Genomic DNA, 20,395 nt, shown 5'->3' with positions numbered 1-20,395 from the left:
AGACTTTATATAATCAAACCATCTATACAAGAAGACATTTCTTACACTGTCACTGAGTCATAAAACACATTAACAGCATAAAATACACATTTATAGAACGTATGTACATCTCATGACGCTGCAAATCAAATGCATTGACAGTTTGTGATGAGTTGATCCCTTTGAGATTATATACACACATTAACATGTTAAATCCAGCATTGAGGCAATAAGAGGATAGATTATTTTTGAGCTTGCTGTTGTAAATATATATATGATTCTCAGTATGTCTAATTACATATACTGCTAACATACTGTGTCTTATGATGGAAACACAGAAGATCATGTTGTTTGGTTTGTTAAAAACATATGCAGCGCGTGCTACTCACACCGACACAACACAAAATTAAATGAAAAAAGACAAGATAAGGCAATTTGAAGTTTACAAAAGAATCTGTAAACATTTAGTCGACAACAACAGCAAAAACATTTTGGATGTTGTGCAAAGACAAGAAGTTCAGCTCGGTGTATTATGGCTTAACTACGCCATCCAGTTATAGACTGGATGTAAAGATGGACGTCACGTCGATCCATAGAAGTCGATCCATAGAAACCATCTTTGAAAAAACTATTTTGACGCAAGTTCCATCTACTGACATGCAGCCAGCCACCAGGGGGCGATCAAAGCAGTTTGGCTTCACTTTTTAGGAGCCGTCATCCATCTTTGCATCCAACACAGAATCACGGCTCCAATGATCTCAGTTGTTTGAACTCGGTACGACAGCAGACGAGGGATGGCTTGTTCCTTCCATTAGATGAACTCATGATGAGATGGATGAAGGTGGAGGTTTCACGTGTTCCAGAGAGATGAGACATCGCTGATATAAAACACACGTAACAAAACATATATCAGCCATTTAAGTTTATGGGTTGATTGCAGAGAGGTGGCTTCCTGTAAGTCATGGGTGATAATGCACAAAAGGGATTAAGTGCATCATGGGTGAAAAAGGACTTTGATTCTTTGCAGTGACACAATCAGATGCGTCTGAGAATGAGAAATAAGTGTTTATGTACATTTTCATTTTCTTCTCCTCTTCTGTCTTTCACTCTCAAAGCAGTTTATTTATCCCTGATAATTCCCCCATTTTCCTCCATTGTCCTCCGTCCACATGTGTTTTTCTCTCTCCCCTTCCTTCCTAACTCCTCCGACCTTTCCTCTTCTCGGCCTCGCCCCCTTCGTCCTCACAGACGTCCTCCTCGCTCTGGTCCGTGGCGAGTGTTTCGTCTGCGGGGCCGCAGCACTGGGATGCGGAGCGAGGCCCCAAAGAGTGAATTGACGCAGAGCTGGCATAGACGGGTGAGGGCGTGTCCCCGTCTCTGTCGGGTCCAGAGCTGGAGGTGGGAGACAGAGGAGGCAGGGAGGAAGCGATGGAGGGCTGAAAGAGGAGAGAAGAATTAATGCTTGGTGTGTCTGTGACATACTCCCTCCTTGTTTTTATTGCTGCCCGTGCACGTTCATTATTTTATTCACATGTAATGAGATGAAGGACTTGTTGGTCTTCTCCTTGACTTCAGCCAGAGCTCCTCTGAGTCCAGTCGCCCTCTCGGTCATCTCCAGGGCGGCTCTCAGCAGTCGGGGCGTCTCCGGCCTGACGGCAGCCGACGGGGCCAGAGGTGCCTCCTTCGCTTCTTCTTTGACCTCAGGTTTCTTTCCCTTGGTCAGCATCTTCCTGTGGTTGAGACAATGACTTCAGTCCGATCGGAAGAAGTACAAAAATGCAGCCAAAAGTGGAATCAGGACAGACACAGGACAGACACAGGACAGACACAGGACAGACACAGGACAGAGACAGGACAAACACAGGACAGAGACAGTCATTTGTGTGTGGTCATGTTTAACCTGGCCTTCTTGCGGAGCAGTTTCTTGGACTCGGGGTAGTGGACCAGGATCTCGTTCAGGTCTTTCTTGTCCAGGATGAAGAGATTGGCAAATCCATGAGCAATCACATTGGCTGTGCGTCTATTACCCCCGCCTACTGAAAGCAAACTGCCAACCAGTGAGAGAGGAGAGATAATTACATGGTTTAAAATAACATTTAAATTTAAGTTTCAGGGCAACAAATGGAACCTAAACAGTACGTTTGTCTTATTGTCATATTTACCCATTTCCATCAGTCAATCAAACTTTATTAATATAACACCAGTCATTGACAAATCAAATCAAATTCAAAATAAAAAATAGGATGTTAAGAAATTAGTTAACCAAAGCAACCAATATTAAAAAATACAAGAATAAAAGTCAAATATGTGTAATCAACAATAACATTAATGATAAAGCAAATAAATATAAATAACAAAGACATAGAATAACTTTTTTTTTGATCTACACAAAAGCCAGACTAAAAAGGTGGGTTGTGAATTTATGTTTAAAATTAAAAACAAGCAAAATCACATCTGAAACCAATTCCAGAATTTTGGTCTGCGAGTCAACGTTTAAAAACCTTCGTACCTGATCTCTCCGAAAACGGATCCTGCTCTGAGAGTGACGAACACCGTCTTCCCATCAGGTCCCCCGACCACCTGCACCTCCCCCGCTTTGATGATGTACATCTCCCGCCCCACCTCACCCTGACAAACAGAGGAGGGAGACAGAGAGAGAGAGTCAGATGATGAGAGGGAGAGATGGACACAAGTCTTCCAAAAAACAAACACAGGCCGGTTTGTACCTTCTTGCAGACGTAGTCTCCCGGCAGGTAGACGACAGAGCGAAGGCTTTTCAGCATGTCAAAGATCATCTGTCTGTCACAACCCTGCAAGAGGGAAATCAGACCAAACTGGAGTATTGTTTCTGAAGCTACACTGTCCACCAGTCTCTCCACGAGTACACAAGCATCATAACACAACTGGACTCTTTCTTTTAATATCTGTATAAATCCATACCTGGAACAGTGGGACTTTGCTCACGATGGAGTAGTTGACATCTATAGCAATGTCCAGACGCATCTTATCCGGCAGCTGAGTCAGCAGCTCCTGCTCGTCTGGATGGAAAACAACAGGAATGTGACTGAAAGCTCGGATGTACGAGACCGTGCACGCCCTGTTTGTTCTCCTTACCCAGCATGCCTTGCGACTGCCAGGTGTAGTTGTACCAGGTCTTCACGCGGTTCTGGACGTCTTTGGGGATGCGGTACGACGACATGTATTTAATAGTGTTGTCTACGCATGTGCGGTAGTAGGTCTGACCCGCGGTGGCTGCACCGACCACATCACGCATCTGAGATAGAACATTTAACACCATTATTAACGCAAAGCTATTCTATAACACCCTGCAGCTTTCAATGGGAGATGGATCTACCTGTCCTATCATGATAGAGAAGGCAAAGACTCCAACAAAGTAGTTGATGAGTTGAAAGACGATCTCGAACAGGGTGGTGGGGTCGGGGAGACCTCCGATGGTGATCAGGGTCTTCACCGCAAAGTAGTAGCAGCGAATGTAACTGAGCAAAGGGAGAGAACAGAGATCATGTCCATGAATCAATATGACGGCTAAAGGATTTTAATCAGCTGCAAAACTAATAGTGCGACTAAAACAGGGGTAAGGAGGGATGTTCATCAGGGGATCTGTGTGTGTCTCAATGAGCAGTTTGGGATGTTGAGTAGAGATGAACCTTCAGGAGGGTGCAATGAAGATTTGATTGACAGAGACTCAGTGTGTGTGTGTGTGTGTGGGTCGGGGGGGGAGGGGGCTAATTACGGGGACAGAATGGTATGTGCAAATATGTACCAAACTGAACAAAAGGAGACCAGGGGGTAAAAAGATGAAGGGAAGTGTAGAGGGACAGATGGAGATGGAGGGATGGGCCAGGTATGTAATGACAGGGGATTAGAGGTGTTGTTGGGGAGTGGCCCTGCTCCAGTTCACTAGTTAAAGCTCTGGGAATCCTGTAGAAGCAAGCAAGAGCCGGCTTAACATCTTCCTCTCTGCACTTTGCTTGTGTTTAACCCCTTCAACCTCCTTCCATCCAAAACCCTTTGTTCATTTGTGTGTGTGTGTGTGTGTGTGTGTGTGTGTGTGTGTGTGTTTATCCCACCAACCTGTTGCCCTCTCCATTGTAAACCCACTTAGTGGAACCCAGTCCTGTGTAGGCAGAGCCCCAGTAGTAGAGGCAGGCGTTACAGTGGAGACAGTACAGAAGATAGGTGGTGGTACGGATCACCCTGGAAGACAGTGAGACAGTGGAACATGTGAAAGCATTGAAATCCAGATATCACATCAGCTGAATGGAAACTGTGTCTCCAGGATGAAGAGGTGAAGGTGAAAGAACAGATTTCAGTGCTCGTGGTCACCAGGAGGTGATGAGGAGGAACAGAACAGGGAAGTGTTTACATTAGTCTGCAGCCCACCTGTAGATGTAGGCTTTAGTCAAGATGGCCTCCAGACGCTCGTTGAACTCGAAGAAGGAGTTGATCTGGATGAAGAGAGAGAACAGAAAAAGGTTCAATGAAAAGTACGAGTGTATGTTTTGATTCATAATACAGGGATATGATGTATGCTATAAGAATGAGAGCCTCACCTTCAGCAGCCGTGGTAAGCGGAGCAGGGGGTTGATTCCGGTCTTGAAATAGAAGAGCTCCAGGGGAACGAGGCTGGCGACATCAAACTGAAAAGCAGGAGCATCAAATCCCATCTGATCAAACTGCTCTGAAGATAGATTAACATAATAAGAGTAGAGAAAAATAACAGACTGATACTTTTATAGTCATTTACCTTGAAGCGTTTGGTTTTCATGTAATTCTTTCTCATGTCCTTTTTGTCGCTCTGGAAAGAGAACAAGACAATAACAGATCAATAATCACTTGAACAAATAAAAGCAAAGTGATTTAAATGACACATGGGAATGTTTCCTGAGAGAGGAACTTATTTTAGTCCCACACGTAGACTGTAATTAAAGATGGACGACACGTGTCTGCTTCTTCTCACTATCCAGAAATGAAGCCAAAATATCCCGGATGAGAACGTTACCATCTTTCACAGAAGACGTCATTTGAAGCAAGAGAATCCACTGACACTGGGGAGGCCGAGTTAATAACCCAATTCCCAGCCAGCCCCCAGGAGTGGTTTTGCCGTCCATCTTTATTATCAGTCTATGGTCCCAGCACATGATAGAGCTTGAAGCTTCTCCTGCCAAACTCACCACGATGTCCCCCCCACGAACAAACTGCAGACGTGGCTGGAAGATGGTGATGTCCAGGATGTAGATGAGGTCACACAGGTAGTCGATCAGCAGCCAGTAGTAAATGTTGTCAGGGGTCTGATAGGGGAAGGCCCAGCGCACGGGGATGAACCAGGCGTTCCAGTTCCAGGCCATGGTCACCAGGAACATCCACAGCACATACATCAGGTCTGCAGGGAGAGGGGAGGGAGGGGAGGTCAGGGAGGAGAGGAGAGGGAGGAGAGGGAGGTCAGGGAGGTGTCATCATACTGTAGAAATGAAGTAGTAGTAAATACATCCTCACCTACATAGATGTTTCATTCTATATATATATTTTTGTGTGTATTTTATGTGTTTGATTTGATTTAATTTGTGTTTTCTCCCTTGTTCTGTTTCTTTCTGTTTCAAATGGGATCAGAACTATGTGGCTGAAAAGTAAAGACGTTGACTCAGTGTTTTATATGAAGCAGACTCTTCTGCACGGTGAGTTCTGGAGACGGTGGCGTGTTCGGCTGGTCTCTCACTGGTGAAGGGGTCGATGCTGGCAGGGAAACGATAGTGCACACAGGCCAGAAAGCACCGAGGAGCTTTGCCATTGCAGCGGCCCCTGGCCTGCTCCTCCTCCTCCTCCTCACTCTCCACTCCTCCTTCTTCTCCTCCTCCTCCTCTTCCTCCTGATGGACCTGCCTGTGCATCCTTCTCTCCCCTGTCCAGCGGCTGCCCTGAAGGAGCCGGCTGAGGAGGTGCTGGAAGGAGGGCAGAGGGGACGAAGGGGAGACAAAAGAATGTTTGAACATGCACCTTCTTGGATGACCTTTGGAGTCTGACATTTGCATGAGGAGAAGTAAAAGCTCCGACTCACAGGGGACGATGCTGTCTTCGTCGGAGCTGTCAGGGTCGATGAGCTTCTCCTTGGCCTTCTCCGTTCTCTCTTTAAACATCCGCACCAGCTCCTGCAGCCGCTCGTTCACCACCGTGCTGGTCTGACTGGCCGAGGACGCCGGACGCTCTTTCAGACTGTGAAATGAAGTCAGAGATAAATCAGATGTGTCTGTCTGTCTGTGTGTGTGTGTGTGTGTGTGTGTGTGTGTGTGTGTGTGTGTGTGTGTGTGTGTGCAGTACTCACACGTCATCTGTGCTGTGCAGGCTGGACTGGCTGGGCCAGGCTCTGTCTGGGAGGTTTCCTTCATCCTCGTCATCTTCACTTTGAGACTGAAGCCTCCTGCTGTTCAAGTGTAATAGAAACAGTGACATCATTGGTTCAGCATTGAGACGGTGCTGCTGATTTACAGATGACTACCAGTGTCATAGAAATGGATCTAATGCATTTCATTCATTCAATATGAACAAATTCATGATTTCTCCTGTGAATTGTTTTATAATTCCAAATTTTGATTCCCATTAAACAAAACGTTATATAGCTATATATACTACAATTATTAGTAAAAAATGTTTGTACATCTATTACTACTTTTGTGACACTTCATACACTATGTGAAGTGGCATTTATAAATCCTAAAAAGACAGAATCATTCATCCTTCTCTATATGATGAGCTGTGTCAAAGGCAAAAAGTAAACAACAACAAAACAACACATGTGTTTTTGACTGTGAGAAATGCAGATGAATTTAGACTGAAAATAAAAATTTAAGGAACAAATGAGTAAAAACTGCTCCGTTTAGTTCATGGGATAAATTCAGGGATTTAATGAATGAATGTTGATGGATAATCACAGAGCAGCACAACGCATGGATGATAAGATGGGTGGACAATAATGATTGATATTTAATAAAGGTTGGATATCTTACATCTTTGTCCAGATGGTCCGATGATTCCTTCCACTACTGTCGCACAGGGCCAGAGCAGGTGAGAGAGTGAGTGTGTGTTCATGAAAGAAAGACACAGAGAGAGAGAGAGTGTGTGTGTGTGTGTGTGTGTGTGTGTGTGTGTGTGTGTGTGTGTGTGTGTGAGTGTGTACATAATCACATCCAGTTCTCTGCAGAGACACATTGATGATACAAGTGCAAGATCGTGATGCATCGGTTTATTGACTTTTGGCTACACTACTTCACAATGCATGCAGTGGACAAAAGCACATGAGTCTGTAAATGCCGTGCAAAATTAAACACTTCTTTCACACTTCACACAAAAGAACAGCACAACAACAACAACAACAACGACAACAACAACACAAGACAAGAACACAAGACAAGAACCAGTCAGTGACTCAGAAACACCTTCCAGCTTCACAAAGACGCCTTGTTCTGCATTAACAACGTGTGTGTCTGTGCATGTGATACATTAGCAGCTCTGATTGTCGTGCAAAAATTGTTTTCATGAAAGTCTAGATTTTACTAAAACATTTTACTTGTTGTACACACGTGGTTTCTGCAGGTCAGTGAAATACTGGCATCAGCATGTTTGAGGAACAGAGGAGGGTGTTTCAGAACCAAACTGGGAACTGGGAAGCGATTCATTCCAAAATGAGAATAATGAAGTAATTTCAGAAATTCTTAGTTTTTGTTAGATTTTGCCAGAAATATTGTCATAAATATTTGATTCGCTCTCCTTCTGGATGAAAATGCTTCACTTGCACACACCATGACAAATGTCTTATCACATGTTTTGCCGTGAATGCTATAGAAGTTATGCACGTGTGTATTTGTAAATGAAAAGCACACTGTCCACTGGAGGCCTCTACATCTCAGTCCATGCAGGTTCCTTACTCTTTATCTCCTTTACTGTAGAAGCAAAGTGTGGGGAGAAGAAAGGATTTTAATGTTTAAAGGTCTGATAATAATGTAGAAACAATGATACCTACACCACTGTTGTCTTCACATATCATAAAGCATCAACAACAACACATAAACCCTGAGGTAACAGCAACAGGTTTTATATTCTTTATAATTTGTGACTTGCAGAGATTCCTCACCTCTGACGACCTCCAGACGGGGTCACAGGGACAGTGAGGGTTGTAAACTTGGGGTCCTGTGGGGTGAGGATTTTGGGGATGGGAATCTGTTCCTCCCCTCCTCCTCCTCCTCCTCCTCCTCCTCCTCCTCCTCCTCTTCCTCCTCCTTCTCCTTTTCTCTCATGGTCTGAGTCCACGTCCTCCACATTGACGGCTGGACGAATGCTGACGCTGGAGCTCTCTGGAGAGGGAGACAGACATTTATTCTAGATGTAATGTACCGTTATGTTTCATGTGCTGCGTAACAAGGGGCAAAGCAGCAGAGTTAGAGGCACAAAGCAGGAGAGGCGGTTTCAGCAGGGTTTAGATTCAAGCTAATGCAAGAGGATCCTCCTCCAACTGGTCCCTCGTGAATAAGACCGACGGCTGAGAGGACCTTTATCTGGGAATCCACATGAGTCTGTCTCTTATGGATCACAGTACACTTGTAGATTACAAGGAGACATGATGCTTTTTCAGTTTTTTCTCTCTTGTGTTGTGTTTATATAGTTTCTTGTGGAAATAAAGGTTCTGCCAATTCATAAATACATCTATTAATAATAGAGATTAAAAGTCTAAATGTCTCCTTTACATAAAATGGTTTGGTTTTCCTGACAAAATGGTGAAACTCCATTTTTTATCTAAAACACTAATTTCTTTCCTCGTGATAGCAACTGATCAAACTTCATAATGTTGGTAAGATTTCTTGGAACACGACAGGATAAGGGAAACGCAAACTGATACAAAAACCCACAACCACGACACAAAACAACAATTTGGTGAATTTTCGGTGACATTTGAACTCAGCTTCTAATTTCTTTGCCGATGTGTCAATCAGAGTTAGTTTCCTAATCAATTTGATTTCATGCATCAGATGTGACTGAGTTCATAAATGTTCACAGTGTTCAATAGCAGAAGACTATTAACTTTCTACTGCTTGCAGATTCACCTGCGGGTCTGACTGGAGGAACGTCTGAGTCATCTTCAATGAAGAAGGCCGGGTTGGACAGACCCGACAGCTGGCGGGACGTGGCGTTGAGCTGCTTTGACGGGGGGCTGGCAATCGGTGGCAGGCGCGGATAGGACGGCACATTGGGCAACTCGAGGGTGCTACCATTGGGGGAGGATGGAGACGGGGAGCGGGACCGGAGGTGAGGATGCTGAGGAGGAGAGAGAGGGGAGGGTTGGACGAGCCGGTTGAGTTCTACGTCTTGCGGGTTCTTGTCTTGCTTCTGTTTTTGCTGTTGTTGTTTCTTAGGCATCTTGAGGCATAAGGCTGTTGAGGCGGTTCCGGACGTTGCTGAAGTACTGCTGCGTCCGGCTGGGGAACTGGGAGAGCTTCTGCGGGATGCTGGAGAAGCTCTGGGCGATACTGGACAGGGTGGAGTCGGCCGAACCCTCCGAGCTTTTGGGCAACCAGCCGGTCAGGGTCTGCGAGATGTCTCGGGGGATCTGCGTGAGTCTGATCTGGGAGAACTCCTGCCGTAATTCAGGGGGGAGGGAGGGTAGGTACCGGGTCACATCAGAGAACTGGGTGGGTAGCTTGGGCATGGAGGGTATTTTCGGGGGGGAGATGCCGTTCTCTTTGAAGAATGCGTTGATATTGCCGAGGCACTCGGAGGTGTGAGGAATGCGCATCAGGCAGCTCTTAAATGAATCACAGCTGATTGGAGCTATGGAAGAGACAGGTGGATACGCAGATACACAGTCAGCCAGAACAGAAGCATGATGGGAGATCGGCTCGGCCAATAGGCAGACAGCAAAGTACTAATAAGGTCACAATCAGATAATGTTCACACCTACAGTCCCCAGATCTACTGATATCAGCCTGACTGACAGGGACCCTGTTCAGACCTGGTTCTAATCTCCAGTCTGATCTGATCACATGTGGAGATTGTCCTGGACACACGAGGCCAGCGTGATTTAGCTGTGTGAACAAAAATGTGTCCTGGGCCTCGTATGACCGACTCGGGTCGCGACCTCTGACCTGCTGCAGTTTAATAATCAACCAAAAGTGTTTTTACAACCTCTATCCTAAGAATAATAACACTGCCCCATGTTTTGATTTACTAAGTTATTTCAGATAAAGAAAATGATTTATGCATTGATCTGCTCGACCTCTTCTGGCTCTGCTGACTGAAAACAACCCTCTTTGGTTTTTGTGAGAACGTTAGACAATTGTTTTGATTTGCATTTAGAGTAAGGAAATGAGATCTGATCACAAGGGCTCACAGGAGGACAAGTTCAGGACGCATGTTTAATACCAGGTGTGAACACTTCTGATCGTATATCTCAGGACAGATGATGATAACAGGTCAGAAATCAGCCAAAGTTATGTAGTGAGGGAGTAAAAGTGTGTTGAATGACAATTAAGCAGCTTCTGAGTTCAATATAATTCAACCAGAAGTGATGTCATCAGAAAGATTTTCTGGATGAAAGCAAACAAGTAGTAAAATAGGAGACATACCACCACAGTCATCCCCAGTATCTTCCTCCTCCTACAAAACAAAACGCATATGAATATATGAGTGATGTGTGACAGTTACATTCTGGAAAATGCTTATTTAAAGTCATTTATTGAATTGTTCATTTCTTTCTTTCTGTTCTTACTTTCTCTGCAGCTTTGTCAGCATCAGGGACTTCTCCGATTGGCTCTGCTTTCTGTGGCTGCTGCGTCACAGGCTGAGCGTTGGATTTGGCTTCCTGGGTCTTGGTCACTGGTTCTGGATCTGGTTCTGGTTCTGGTTCTGGTTCTGGTTCTGATTCAGGTTCAGGTTCAGGTTCTGGTTCAGGATGTGGCTCTGGTTCAGAGATCTTAACTGGCTCAGGACTTGGAGGGGGGGGAGGGGACGTCCGCTGTGGCTCTGCATCCTCCTTTAGCGCTAGATGGTGATTTACAGATATTTAGAATCTTTAGAGTGTACTTGGACTACAGAGTATTCTGCTGTCTACTTAGAGTTTGTGACTTTCACCTCAGAGAGGAGAAAAGTAAAACACTGCAAGTTTTATGCACAGGTTATATGTATTGATATTTATACCTAGTTCTAATAAGGTAGGTACCACAGGCTCTTCTGGGTCTTCATCGTCCTCTGCAAGACTCTCTTCCTTTCTGCAAGAGAGGAGAGGAGAGGAGAGGAGAGGAGAGGAGAGGAGAGGAGAGGAGAGGAGAGGGATAAAGAAAGGAGAGGAGACGGATAAAGAAAGGATAAGGGAGTATGGGACAGATGGGATGGATGGGACAGATGGGACAAAATAGCAAAGAAAAAAATCACGACAGATTTATTAAAACTGTTTCACGTTTGGCTAAACTAAAACACTTTCAACCTGATTATAGAAAACTGAGAAGTATGACCTCAGCTCACTGTGACCTCAAAGCCTAGTTTCTGTTTCCTCTCTAGTGTTACCACAACGTCTCGGTGATCACCTGACGGTCAAGCTTATATAATCTTTTTACATCCGGATGATAACGAGGTAAATAATGAATCAATAGTTAAACGAGTTAAATAATGAATTAATAACACAACAACCTATCAGCCCATTATCTAAACACGACGTTCTCTCATCAGATACTCACTTATTCACACGCGTTAACCGTCATTAGTCCAAACTGAAAATGACCACGAGCATCGAGGTGACACCAGCTCATGAACCAGTCCAGGCGACTATGTAAATATTAATAAAAACAACAGGGACAATGTTCCCTAACGTCTCCGTCTGTCATGTTCCCTGTTCCTCCTGAAGCAGCAGCAGGTGTTACCAGAGGAACGGCCAAGAGGGGGAGGGGGGGGGGAGAGGGGGGGGGGGAAGAGGGGGACGGCACACATGTTGCCATGGGAAGCTGTGGTTGGCATGGTGAGGCGGTGTGATGCCACACAGGCTGTGATGCTGAGGCAGAGATCACATGACCAGGACCCTCGGGACCTGGAGCCAGAGCCCGGCAGCAAACCACAGATCGTTCATCTGGAGCCGGATCAGCTCGACTGCATGATTCTTTATTTGAGTTAACTGAGTTGCTGCAGAGGAGAACACCACACAACTGGAGCGGCGCAGTCTGAGATTTAGGAAATTGTTATAAATAAATAAATATACAAATTTCGAAAATATAGAAATTATGGAAATTTAGAGATATAAAAGGATATATGTTGAAAAATTGTATGTTATTATTCTGTGAGATAAAGTGTGCAAATAAACAATACCACTTCAGCAGCAGCAGCTCACACAGTAGAGCGGGATTTGAATGTCTTTCTTTTTGGGGTCGATGCCAATATCGATTTTAATGAGAAATAAAATTACAATACTAATACATCGGCTGATATAAAAAAGAAATTATGATGTTATCGAACCCTAGTGACAAAGAAGTGTAATTGAGGCTTGATATTTTACAGTAGAACCATTAATCAAAAATGAATAGCCTTCCTCTCTCTCTCTCTATCTCACTCTCTCCCTTTCTCTCTCTCTCGCTCTCTCTCTCTCTCTCACTCTCTCTCTCTCTCTAACTCTCTCTCTCTCTTACTCAGCGTCAGGCTCCTCCAGCAGCTCTGCACTGTCCAGCGAGAGCCTGATGGAATGTCCCTCGCTGGCCATCTGTCTGACGGCCGTCTCCGCCGCCTGCCTGGCCACCTCCTCGGCCACACGGGTCATCGCCACGCGCTCCACCAGCAGACTAGAGAAAGACATGGACACACTGGTATGATGCATGTTGTGAAGTCAGGGTTTATAATGTGGGAGATTCAATTGAGGATTTCTTCTCCCTTATGGCTTTAGACTTGCGATACCACAGAAAAGAACACGTCTGTTAGCCAAGTCAAACGAGTAATTGCTCTGAAATAAAGATTGGTTGTGACCCTCTTACCGTTCCTCCATGGTAGCAAAGGCCGAATCTTCAGCCTCTCTCTTGATGCTCTCAATAAACGGCGTCCAGCGGCCCGTCTGAGTCTCGGCATCTTCCTGAGATATCTTGGTCGGGCTCTCTGAAGGTTCTCCTGGCACTGGATCGGCCTCAGCCTGCACCTGGGACGGCATGGAACTGCTCTGCGTCTGCTGCATCGTGTCCTGCTGCTGGGGGGTCGTCGGTGATGGAGGAGTCAACAATGATGTGCATGGTGGTGCAGATCTGTGCTGACCCTCGTTGTCTGAGTCCACGTCTTCTAGGACCAGGTCAGGTTTGAGTTTGGATGAAGCTGTGAGGGCGACAACGGTCGACTTGTGAGTGGAAACAGATGCAGTGGTGATGGATTTAGTTTGGGATTTGGATGTAAAAGGTTTATTTGGACACATAAAGTATGTAATCATCAACCCGTTGTCTTTCCAAGATGAACTTTCCATCATCCAACTCTGTAGCTGTCGATTCTCCAGATGTTATCCTGTTGGATCCTCACCTGGAAACTCTGGAGAACGTCTGTAGCAACAGTTCAGTCTGAAAGCAGCTTATGTGATTGGTTCCACAGACTGCAGATAAAGATGGACAACATGGCGTCTCCTAAATCCCTACTTAGACTCTGGCTCCAAATGAGGTCATCAGTGCAAGATGGCAGCGTTCGTATCTGAGATATTTTGGCTTCATTTGGAAGATGTTGTCCATCTTTATTTACAGTCTGGTCTCTTTTGCTCTGTCAGTAGTTCAGGTCGAGATGTTGATGACTCCTTGAGGTTAATAAATGTGCTTCTGAAGACATTTTTGAAAATTGTTTATCGATAAAAACCACCACATAATTCATTCCACACTGAATCTTTATTTTTCCTGCAGTGTGTTTACATCACAGACGTGTTCTAAACGTGATCAGGTGCCGTTCTTACAAATCAGGTCAAACCCCCGGGAACAAACACCACAGGTCACAGTTCAAGGCCTTGGATACAAATCAAGTGGATCCCATTTGGCCTCATCCTGCTTGTAGTACTCATACAACTTCACTTGTACTTACATATGGTCAAGACCCTGAACTCAACTTAACTTTGCTTGAACCAAAAAATATAGATTTGAAGGAACACGATTTTAACAGATGAAAAATTAGTCTATTTTTCTCCTAAAGATAATACAATAACACATTTATATAGCTGCCGTTTAATCAATATTCCTGGATTTCGGTCGGGAGAAGAAGATACTACATTTAAATGTATGACCGGTACATCGCCTTTGCTTCTGAATATGTTCTGTTTCTGGATATGAAAATGGCAACATGAATATACATAGTGTACATTTCCATTGGCTAAAGCACAGCGACAGAAAGATGTAACGTCTGCAGCCCTTTGTGCATTAAACCTACAGTAATGTCAAATATGTCAATCACTAAGTATTTCTGTCAAACAGAAAATGTGCAAATTCACAGACAACAACACATAGATTCAACTACAGAATAAACAGTACACACTTTACTTACAGCGCAAATATCAGTGCACACAATTGAAGCGGTAATACATTCATTTTTAAACTGTACTGAGTACAGCCAGGTGAGTTGAATATAGCTCTATATTCTTTAAAAGCTGCCTAGAGTTTGAGTACTGAGCTGCACGTTGTACATCAACTGTATGTGTGTGTGTGTGTGTGTGTGTGTGTGTGTGTCAGTGTGTGTGTGGGAATCGGAGCATCCCCCAGTCGTCTCCTCCTGCTGTTTAAGGGGCTCGCAGCGCCTTCCCCCCTGAAACAGAAGGAGAAGAGGGACTGAGTTAGGCTCCGACCACCCGACCCAAAAACACCTCTTCAAAAACTATGGGGGGAAAAACAACAGGGCGCTTCAACAGAAAACACATAAACAGTAATTTTCCAGATATTACACAGATCCAGAGGAGGATGAATGAAGCGAAAGGACCCCCACGTTTTTAAAGAGATGATTCCGTTTCTATTTCTCAGGGAAAGCAGATAAAGATCCATTTGACTGAACTGTGAGTTGTGGTACTTTGTAACAGGAACAGGTTTTCTATAACCACAGGAATGCAACTGTAAGTGACTGAAGCCTCAACTCACCTTTCTGTAGAACTTGATCTGCACACTGAGGGAGAAAAGAGAAACAGCAGCTGTGAGAGCTGATTGTGATCTAAAGAAAATAACAATCATTCAGTTATTCACAGAATTTACCTCGATTTCATCTTTGGGGGCAATCGCAGGCTGAGGCAGCTTCAGGCCCAGACCGGACATGAACCAGCCGACCACACTGTGGAGAGACAAACCATCAATTCACCCATCAGCCCGATGTACTTAACATGTCAATCAAGACCAGAAACTATTAAAACAATTACAGAAAAATGGAGATTAAAAAACTACAAAGATGAAAAGAATTCAAAATACTTAATAGAGTTAAAGAGATGTTAAAATAAAAGAGATATAAGAATAAGTAATTAAAGAGAGTGAACTGTCAATAAACAATAAATCAATAAAACAAAAAACGTCTAAAAGACCATTCTTAGTCAAAAGCCAGACTCAAGAGGAATGTTTTAAGTTTACGTTTAAAATAAAATGAATAACAACATGAACGACGGCTGATTTCCATTCAGTTGCTGCAGTTTGAGCCCCCTGCTGTTGTTGATGCTGGCTCAGCTCAATGGTAACTGGGAAACTGGAATAATACAGAACCCTCCATAACATTACCAGTCACACTAGTGAATCTGTGGAAAGAAAAACACCTACTGGGACACTTTGCTGTCAGTATCGATTGAGATTCCACTGAGAGACTCAGGTGGAGGAGACAGAACTGCAGAGAGAGAGAGAGAGAGAGAGAGAGAGAGAGAGAGAGAGAGAGAGAGAGAGAGAGACATATACGTCAGTGAACAGAACATGGGCCGAGGTTCTGGGTCACGTGTGTATTTGCTTGTGCACGTGGATCAGTGCACGTCTTGGGACACAAGATACAATAGATCGGCAATATATCTGGTGTTTGTGCTATGGTTATTAATTGCACGTGTGTGTGTGTGTGTATGTGTGTGTGTGTGTGTGTGTGTGTGTGTGTGTGTGTGTGTGTGTGTCTCGGTGTTTACTTTTGTCCACAGAGGAGCGGGACGACTTGGGTGAATGATTTATCATGACAGCACCAGGGGGCAGTATAACTGGCTGAGGCATGATCTCCCTTATCCATTTCACCACACTGCAACAGAGAAAGACACAAAGTTTGAACTGCCTGCTCTGATGTGTGTGTGTGTGTGTGTGTGTGTGTGTGTGTGTGTGTGTGAGAGTGAGTCACTCTGGTGTGCACCATAACAACATGATATATATGTTGTTGTCTTATCTACCTATTTATCTTATGTTTCTGTTTTTATCCTTTCTACCTCAATATTTGTATTTTATTCTATTGTATTGTATTTTATTGTATTCAAATGTACCGGCTGCTATGATGACTTAATTTCCCTTCGGGGATGAATAAAGTAATCTATCTATCTATCTATCTATCTATCTATCTATCATATGTTGGCGTGTGAGGCTTTAGCTTGAATAATTGTGCTGGTGTGGTAAAGAGGGGGTTTGTTCTCACTTCGGGGGGAACTGGGGGGTCAGACTTTCTGCGTCTTCGTCCTCGTCCTCTGACACCAGCTCCACCACTGGGATGTGTGGGAGGGGATCGAAATCTGCACCAATCAGAAACCTCAGTTAGAGGAAAGGATGACTGAGAAATCCGTGATCAGTGGCAAAATTGAATTAAATGTAACATAACTTTCTTATTTCTTACAAAAAAATTTGATTCAGAAATATTATTTTATGCATTTCTTCTCAAGTTAGTCCCTGTATATTATGAACTTTCAGATATTTAGGTTAAAAACACATGATGAGGAAACGCACCTGGCATTGTTTCCACTTCATAGATCTAGAACAGCAGAAAGGACACAGAGAACAGATTGGGATCAGTATTTTCAATTGGAACTTGTTTATTAGTAAATTATTGAGATGAGAATGAAGAATTTTTCTTTAAATCAATCTGAAAACTGAGATATATTTGAATTCCACCACCAATTTGCACGATTGGGCAAAAAACAACAAAACTAATTTCCACGACACTTGGTGGAAGGATGGGACACGAGCCAAGAGAGACGTTTTGCCATGGATCTGAACAAAAGGGATGTTTATCACTGCAGCTCTATGTTAACAAAGGCAAATTACCTAGTTGAAGTATCAGTGATAGTTAATGGAGGAGGTAAACCTGGATAAACACCCTGTAGTTTCCTTTATGAGATGAATACACATGAATAGTGATGATAGGCCTCTGGGACAATCAATCAATTTATCCATTTACGCATGTTCCTCCTATTGTGTCGGTCTGAGGAGTAAATCCTGAAGAGGCCTGTTAGTGGGTCTGACCTCGGTGTGCTCCTCGGTGTTGGTCTCTCTGTACTTGTCGTCGGGCTGAGGCAGAACCTTGGTCAGACCCTGAGCGACCCAGCCCATCACTCCAGACCTGCGGGAGAAGCAGCCGTCGATTTAGCCTGTGATGAGTCGTGTTTCTTTAAAAAAAATATTCACCACTTCTCTAATCGGTAAAGTACCTTTCTCCATCTTCTGTCTGATGGACGAGCAAGAGGGAGAAATGAGAAACGAGAGAAACGTTAGGACAGAAAATATGAGAACCGTATATCAGCCTGATTTACTGTATAAGCAGATTTACTACAGGTCCACTGGGACGTCTGTCCACTCACCCGGGAGTCGTTGGCCCGGCTGAGTCGAGGGGAGCTGGACGGCTGCGGCAGAGCGCTGACGAACCCATTAGACAACCAGCCTAATACTCCAGTCTGGGCCTGACTGCAGGGGAGGTCAGGAGAGATGGTTTAGACTTTAGAGTGTCTACATGCACACACACAGACACACACACACACACAGACACACACTGGAGGGTCACATTTACCTGTCTTCTGAAGCCTCCTCTGTGTTTTTCGGTGGAGGACTCTTCACTGAAGGTATGGCTGAAAACAAAAAATACTCATGTTTTAGACACATTTTCACGTTTACAGTATATTTGCAGTAAAACTACGTGTATGTACATATATATGTAAAGGTGCAACAAATAGTATAAAGCGAGCTGAAGGTATTTCTCACCCGCTTTAATTTTGGGGGGAACCTGAGAGACAGAGAGAGAAAAGAGTGAGAAACACTCATAACACAAAGTACGTGTGTATGTGTGTGTGTGTGTGTGTGTGTGTGTGTGTGTGTGTGTGTGTGTGTGTGTGTGTGTGTGTGTGTGTGTGTGTGTTTGCGTGTGTGTGTGTGTCGTACAGCAGGGGTCTTGGCAGGTTCATCTGTTTCTGGAGCTTCAGGGGGTTGGGGGACCACTTTCACCACCCAGTTAAACATCCTGTTGAACACAAACACACACACACACACACACACACACACACATGGTCAGCCTCTGAACAAGCCTCTCATCAAACATTGTAGATTACACTGATGATTATTCCTGTTCGCTCTCTCCTGGGTCGTTGAAGCAGCCTCTTCACGTTTCAGACCGAGAGCCCTCAACTGGAGCTGATGACGAAGTTGGGATCTCATATAACATATGAATAAATAAATACAAATATGTATTTGTTATCCAGACTAAGATATTTTCTTGAATGCAAACCAGCACAGGAGTCAGAAGTCAGTCACTATAAAGGGGCGGAGGTTGACCTCACGCAGGCTGCAGAGCAACACAATCTGCCTCAGCTGCACAGACTCCACACAAGGTCGAAGCAGAATCACATTAACATCGATCTGACGCAGCAGCACAAGATATACGTTGGCAGAGCAGGAACACCACTTATCTGGCCTAATCTCAAATGTGCGTATTCTCTGTGAGAGTTGATCAGCTGGTTGAGCTAATCCAGTTCAGCGAAGGGGTAAAGATCTACTGGACCGGGAAGATTTCCTGGAAAAGCAGGTCAAGAGCGACCAGGACAACCGACCACTGCAGTGACTGTTTCTAAATGTTAACCATCGGCACAGGTTGGTGGTAAGTTTGGAATCCATTTTAAAATTTGCTATTAAAAAGTATGTCCCTGTATTTTGGATCCTGCCGTCTTTCTACTGGGTGGTGACATGTCTCATTTTCCAGAGAGAGAAAAACTTAAACAGCATCACGATTAATTAAGATGACAAATTAAAAATATTACAGAAGACATAAGCATTAAAACAGATATGCTTTTTAAAGTTTCCTCAATGAGCCAATCTTTTTTCCATCTACAGTTGAAAAGAACATAGGGGCAACAACAAGTTAAAATTAAAACATTGTTATTTTACAATCTCATTATGGAACAACCATAAACACACACACACACACACTCACACAAACACACACAAAGCTTCTTTACATGGCAGTTTGATCTGTGGCTGTGATCCCTCTTGTGATTCCCTACAAACTCTTCACCAGCAGAGATCACACAGGCCCCTAATCTCAAAGTCTTTAGATTCAACAGTGCAACACTTCGTCCTCCAACTAATCTACAGCCGGGGACGACTCCTGACGTGTGTCCTCGCCTGCCGCCAATCCTCAAACCAGCACAAATCATGAGGAGGAAGAGGAGGCCCTGAAGATGTAATTCTTCATCTATCTATCTGAAACCATTCATTCAATTGAGGCTTCAGCATTTCATAAAAGTCCTGTAATAAAGCCAGACATGAGCTCAAACCCCAGCTTCTTTATCTCAATGACTTCTTCACATCTTCTGCAAACCACACTTCTGCTGCAACTTCACCGATCACAGTTCTGCACCCAGGTGGTAATTACCCATGCAGGAATTTGTGCATTTCTCAGAGGAACAGAGTTGTGTTTCTTACCTGTGTGTCTACAGGTGCCTCTGCATGCCGGTGGGGTGGAGAACCAGAGTGCGCCACAGCCGGCACAAGTGTGCTGGGATTTGCACAGTGGCTGCCTGCGGCTAACGGGATTACCCAGCACCACCTGAAGGTCAAGGCACAATCCTGGACTGTGAGGAGTTGCAGATTAACGGCAGAGAGAAGTGTCATCGGGACGAGACGTCATCAGAAAGTAGAAAACCACAGAAAACAGCAACAAGGAAAGTGATGATTTCCTCATGAAGCTGCAGACTCTGGGGTTTGTGATAAAAAAAAGTGACAACGCTCCTTTTCCCCCAGCAGTTGACAACTGAATCTAAATATGACCAAAATGTCAAATCTCTGTTGTATTTGTTATATTATGAGTTTGCATTTGGATCATGAATTTTGTGTTTCTGCCAAATGAGGGAACTTTTCCCACATCACTTCTTTCCCATTTCCTTTTGTTGTGATCAAGAAGAAATAACAAAATATATATTTTGAGCACACGTCTCTTTTCTGACCTACTGA

The 20,395-nt window shown here is 44.2% G+C and overlaps 1 protein-coding gene across 1 annotated transcript; it reads right to left on the bottom strand.

Annotated features, from left to right (window-relative positions):
* Positions 1–1,175: 1,175 nt before the first annotated feature.
* On the bottom strand, positions 1,176–18,409 carry LOC128444079 (cyclic nucleotide-gated cation channel beta-1). Its single transcript, XM_053426381.1, has 37 exons — positions 18,332–18,409; positions 18,155–18,176; positions 17,964–18,021; positions 17,758–17,860; positions 17,608–17,624; positions 17,423–17,519; positions 16,907–16,931; positions 16,602–16,695; positions 16,111–16,217; positions 15,764–15,827; positions 15,215–15,290; positions 15,104–15,128; positions 12,995–13,322; positions 12,656–12,805; positions 11,181–11,251; positions 10,753–11,024; positions 10,610–10,640; positions 8,125–8,344; positions 7,919–7,933; positions 7,001–7,036; positions 6,319–6,417; positions 6,055–6,209; positions 5,880–5,938; positions 5,717–5,843; positions 5,175–5,383; positions 4,748–4,798; positions 4,554–4,640; positions 4,384–4,448; positions 4,075–4,197; positions 3,335–3,476; positions 3,094–3,253; positions 2,920–3,017; positions 2,706–2,789; positions 2,489–2,607; positions 1,880–2,026; positions 1,511–1,709; positions 1,176–1,415 (listed from the first exon to the last, which is right to left on the bottom strand). Exons 1-37 carry the CDS (start codon positions 18,407–18,409, stop codon positions 1,176–1,178), a joined length of 4,053 nt encoding a protein of 1,350 aa, XP_053282356.1.
* Positions 18,410–20,395: the final 1,986 nt, after the last annotated feature.

This window comes from Pleuronectes platessa, chromosome 7, assembly GCF_947347685.1.
Source record: "Pleuronectes platessa chromosome 7, fPlePla1.1, whole genome shotgun sequence".
Lineage (NCBI taxonomy): Eukaryota > Metazoa > Chordata > Actinopteri > Pleuronectiformes > Pleuronectidae > Pleuronectes > Pleuronectes platessa.
Note: the sequence above shows the minus strand (reverse complement) of the source record. Positions and strands in the feature narration are given on the sequence as shown.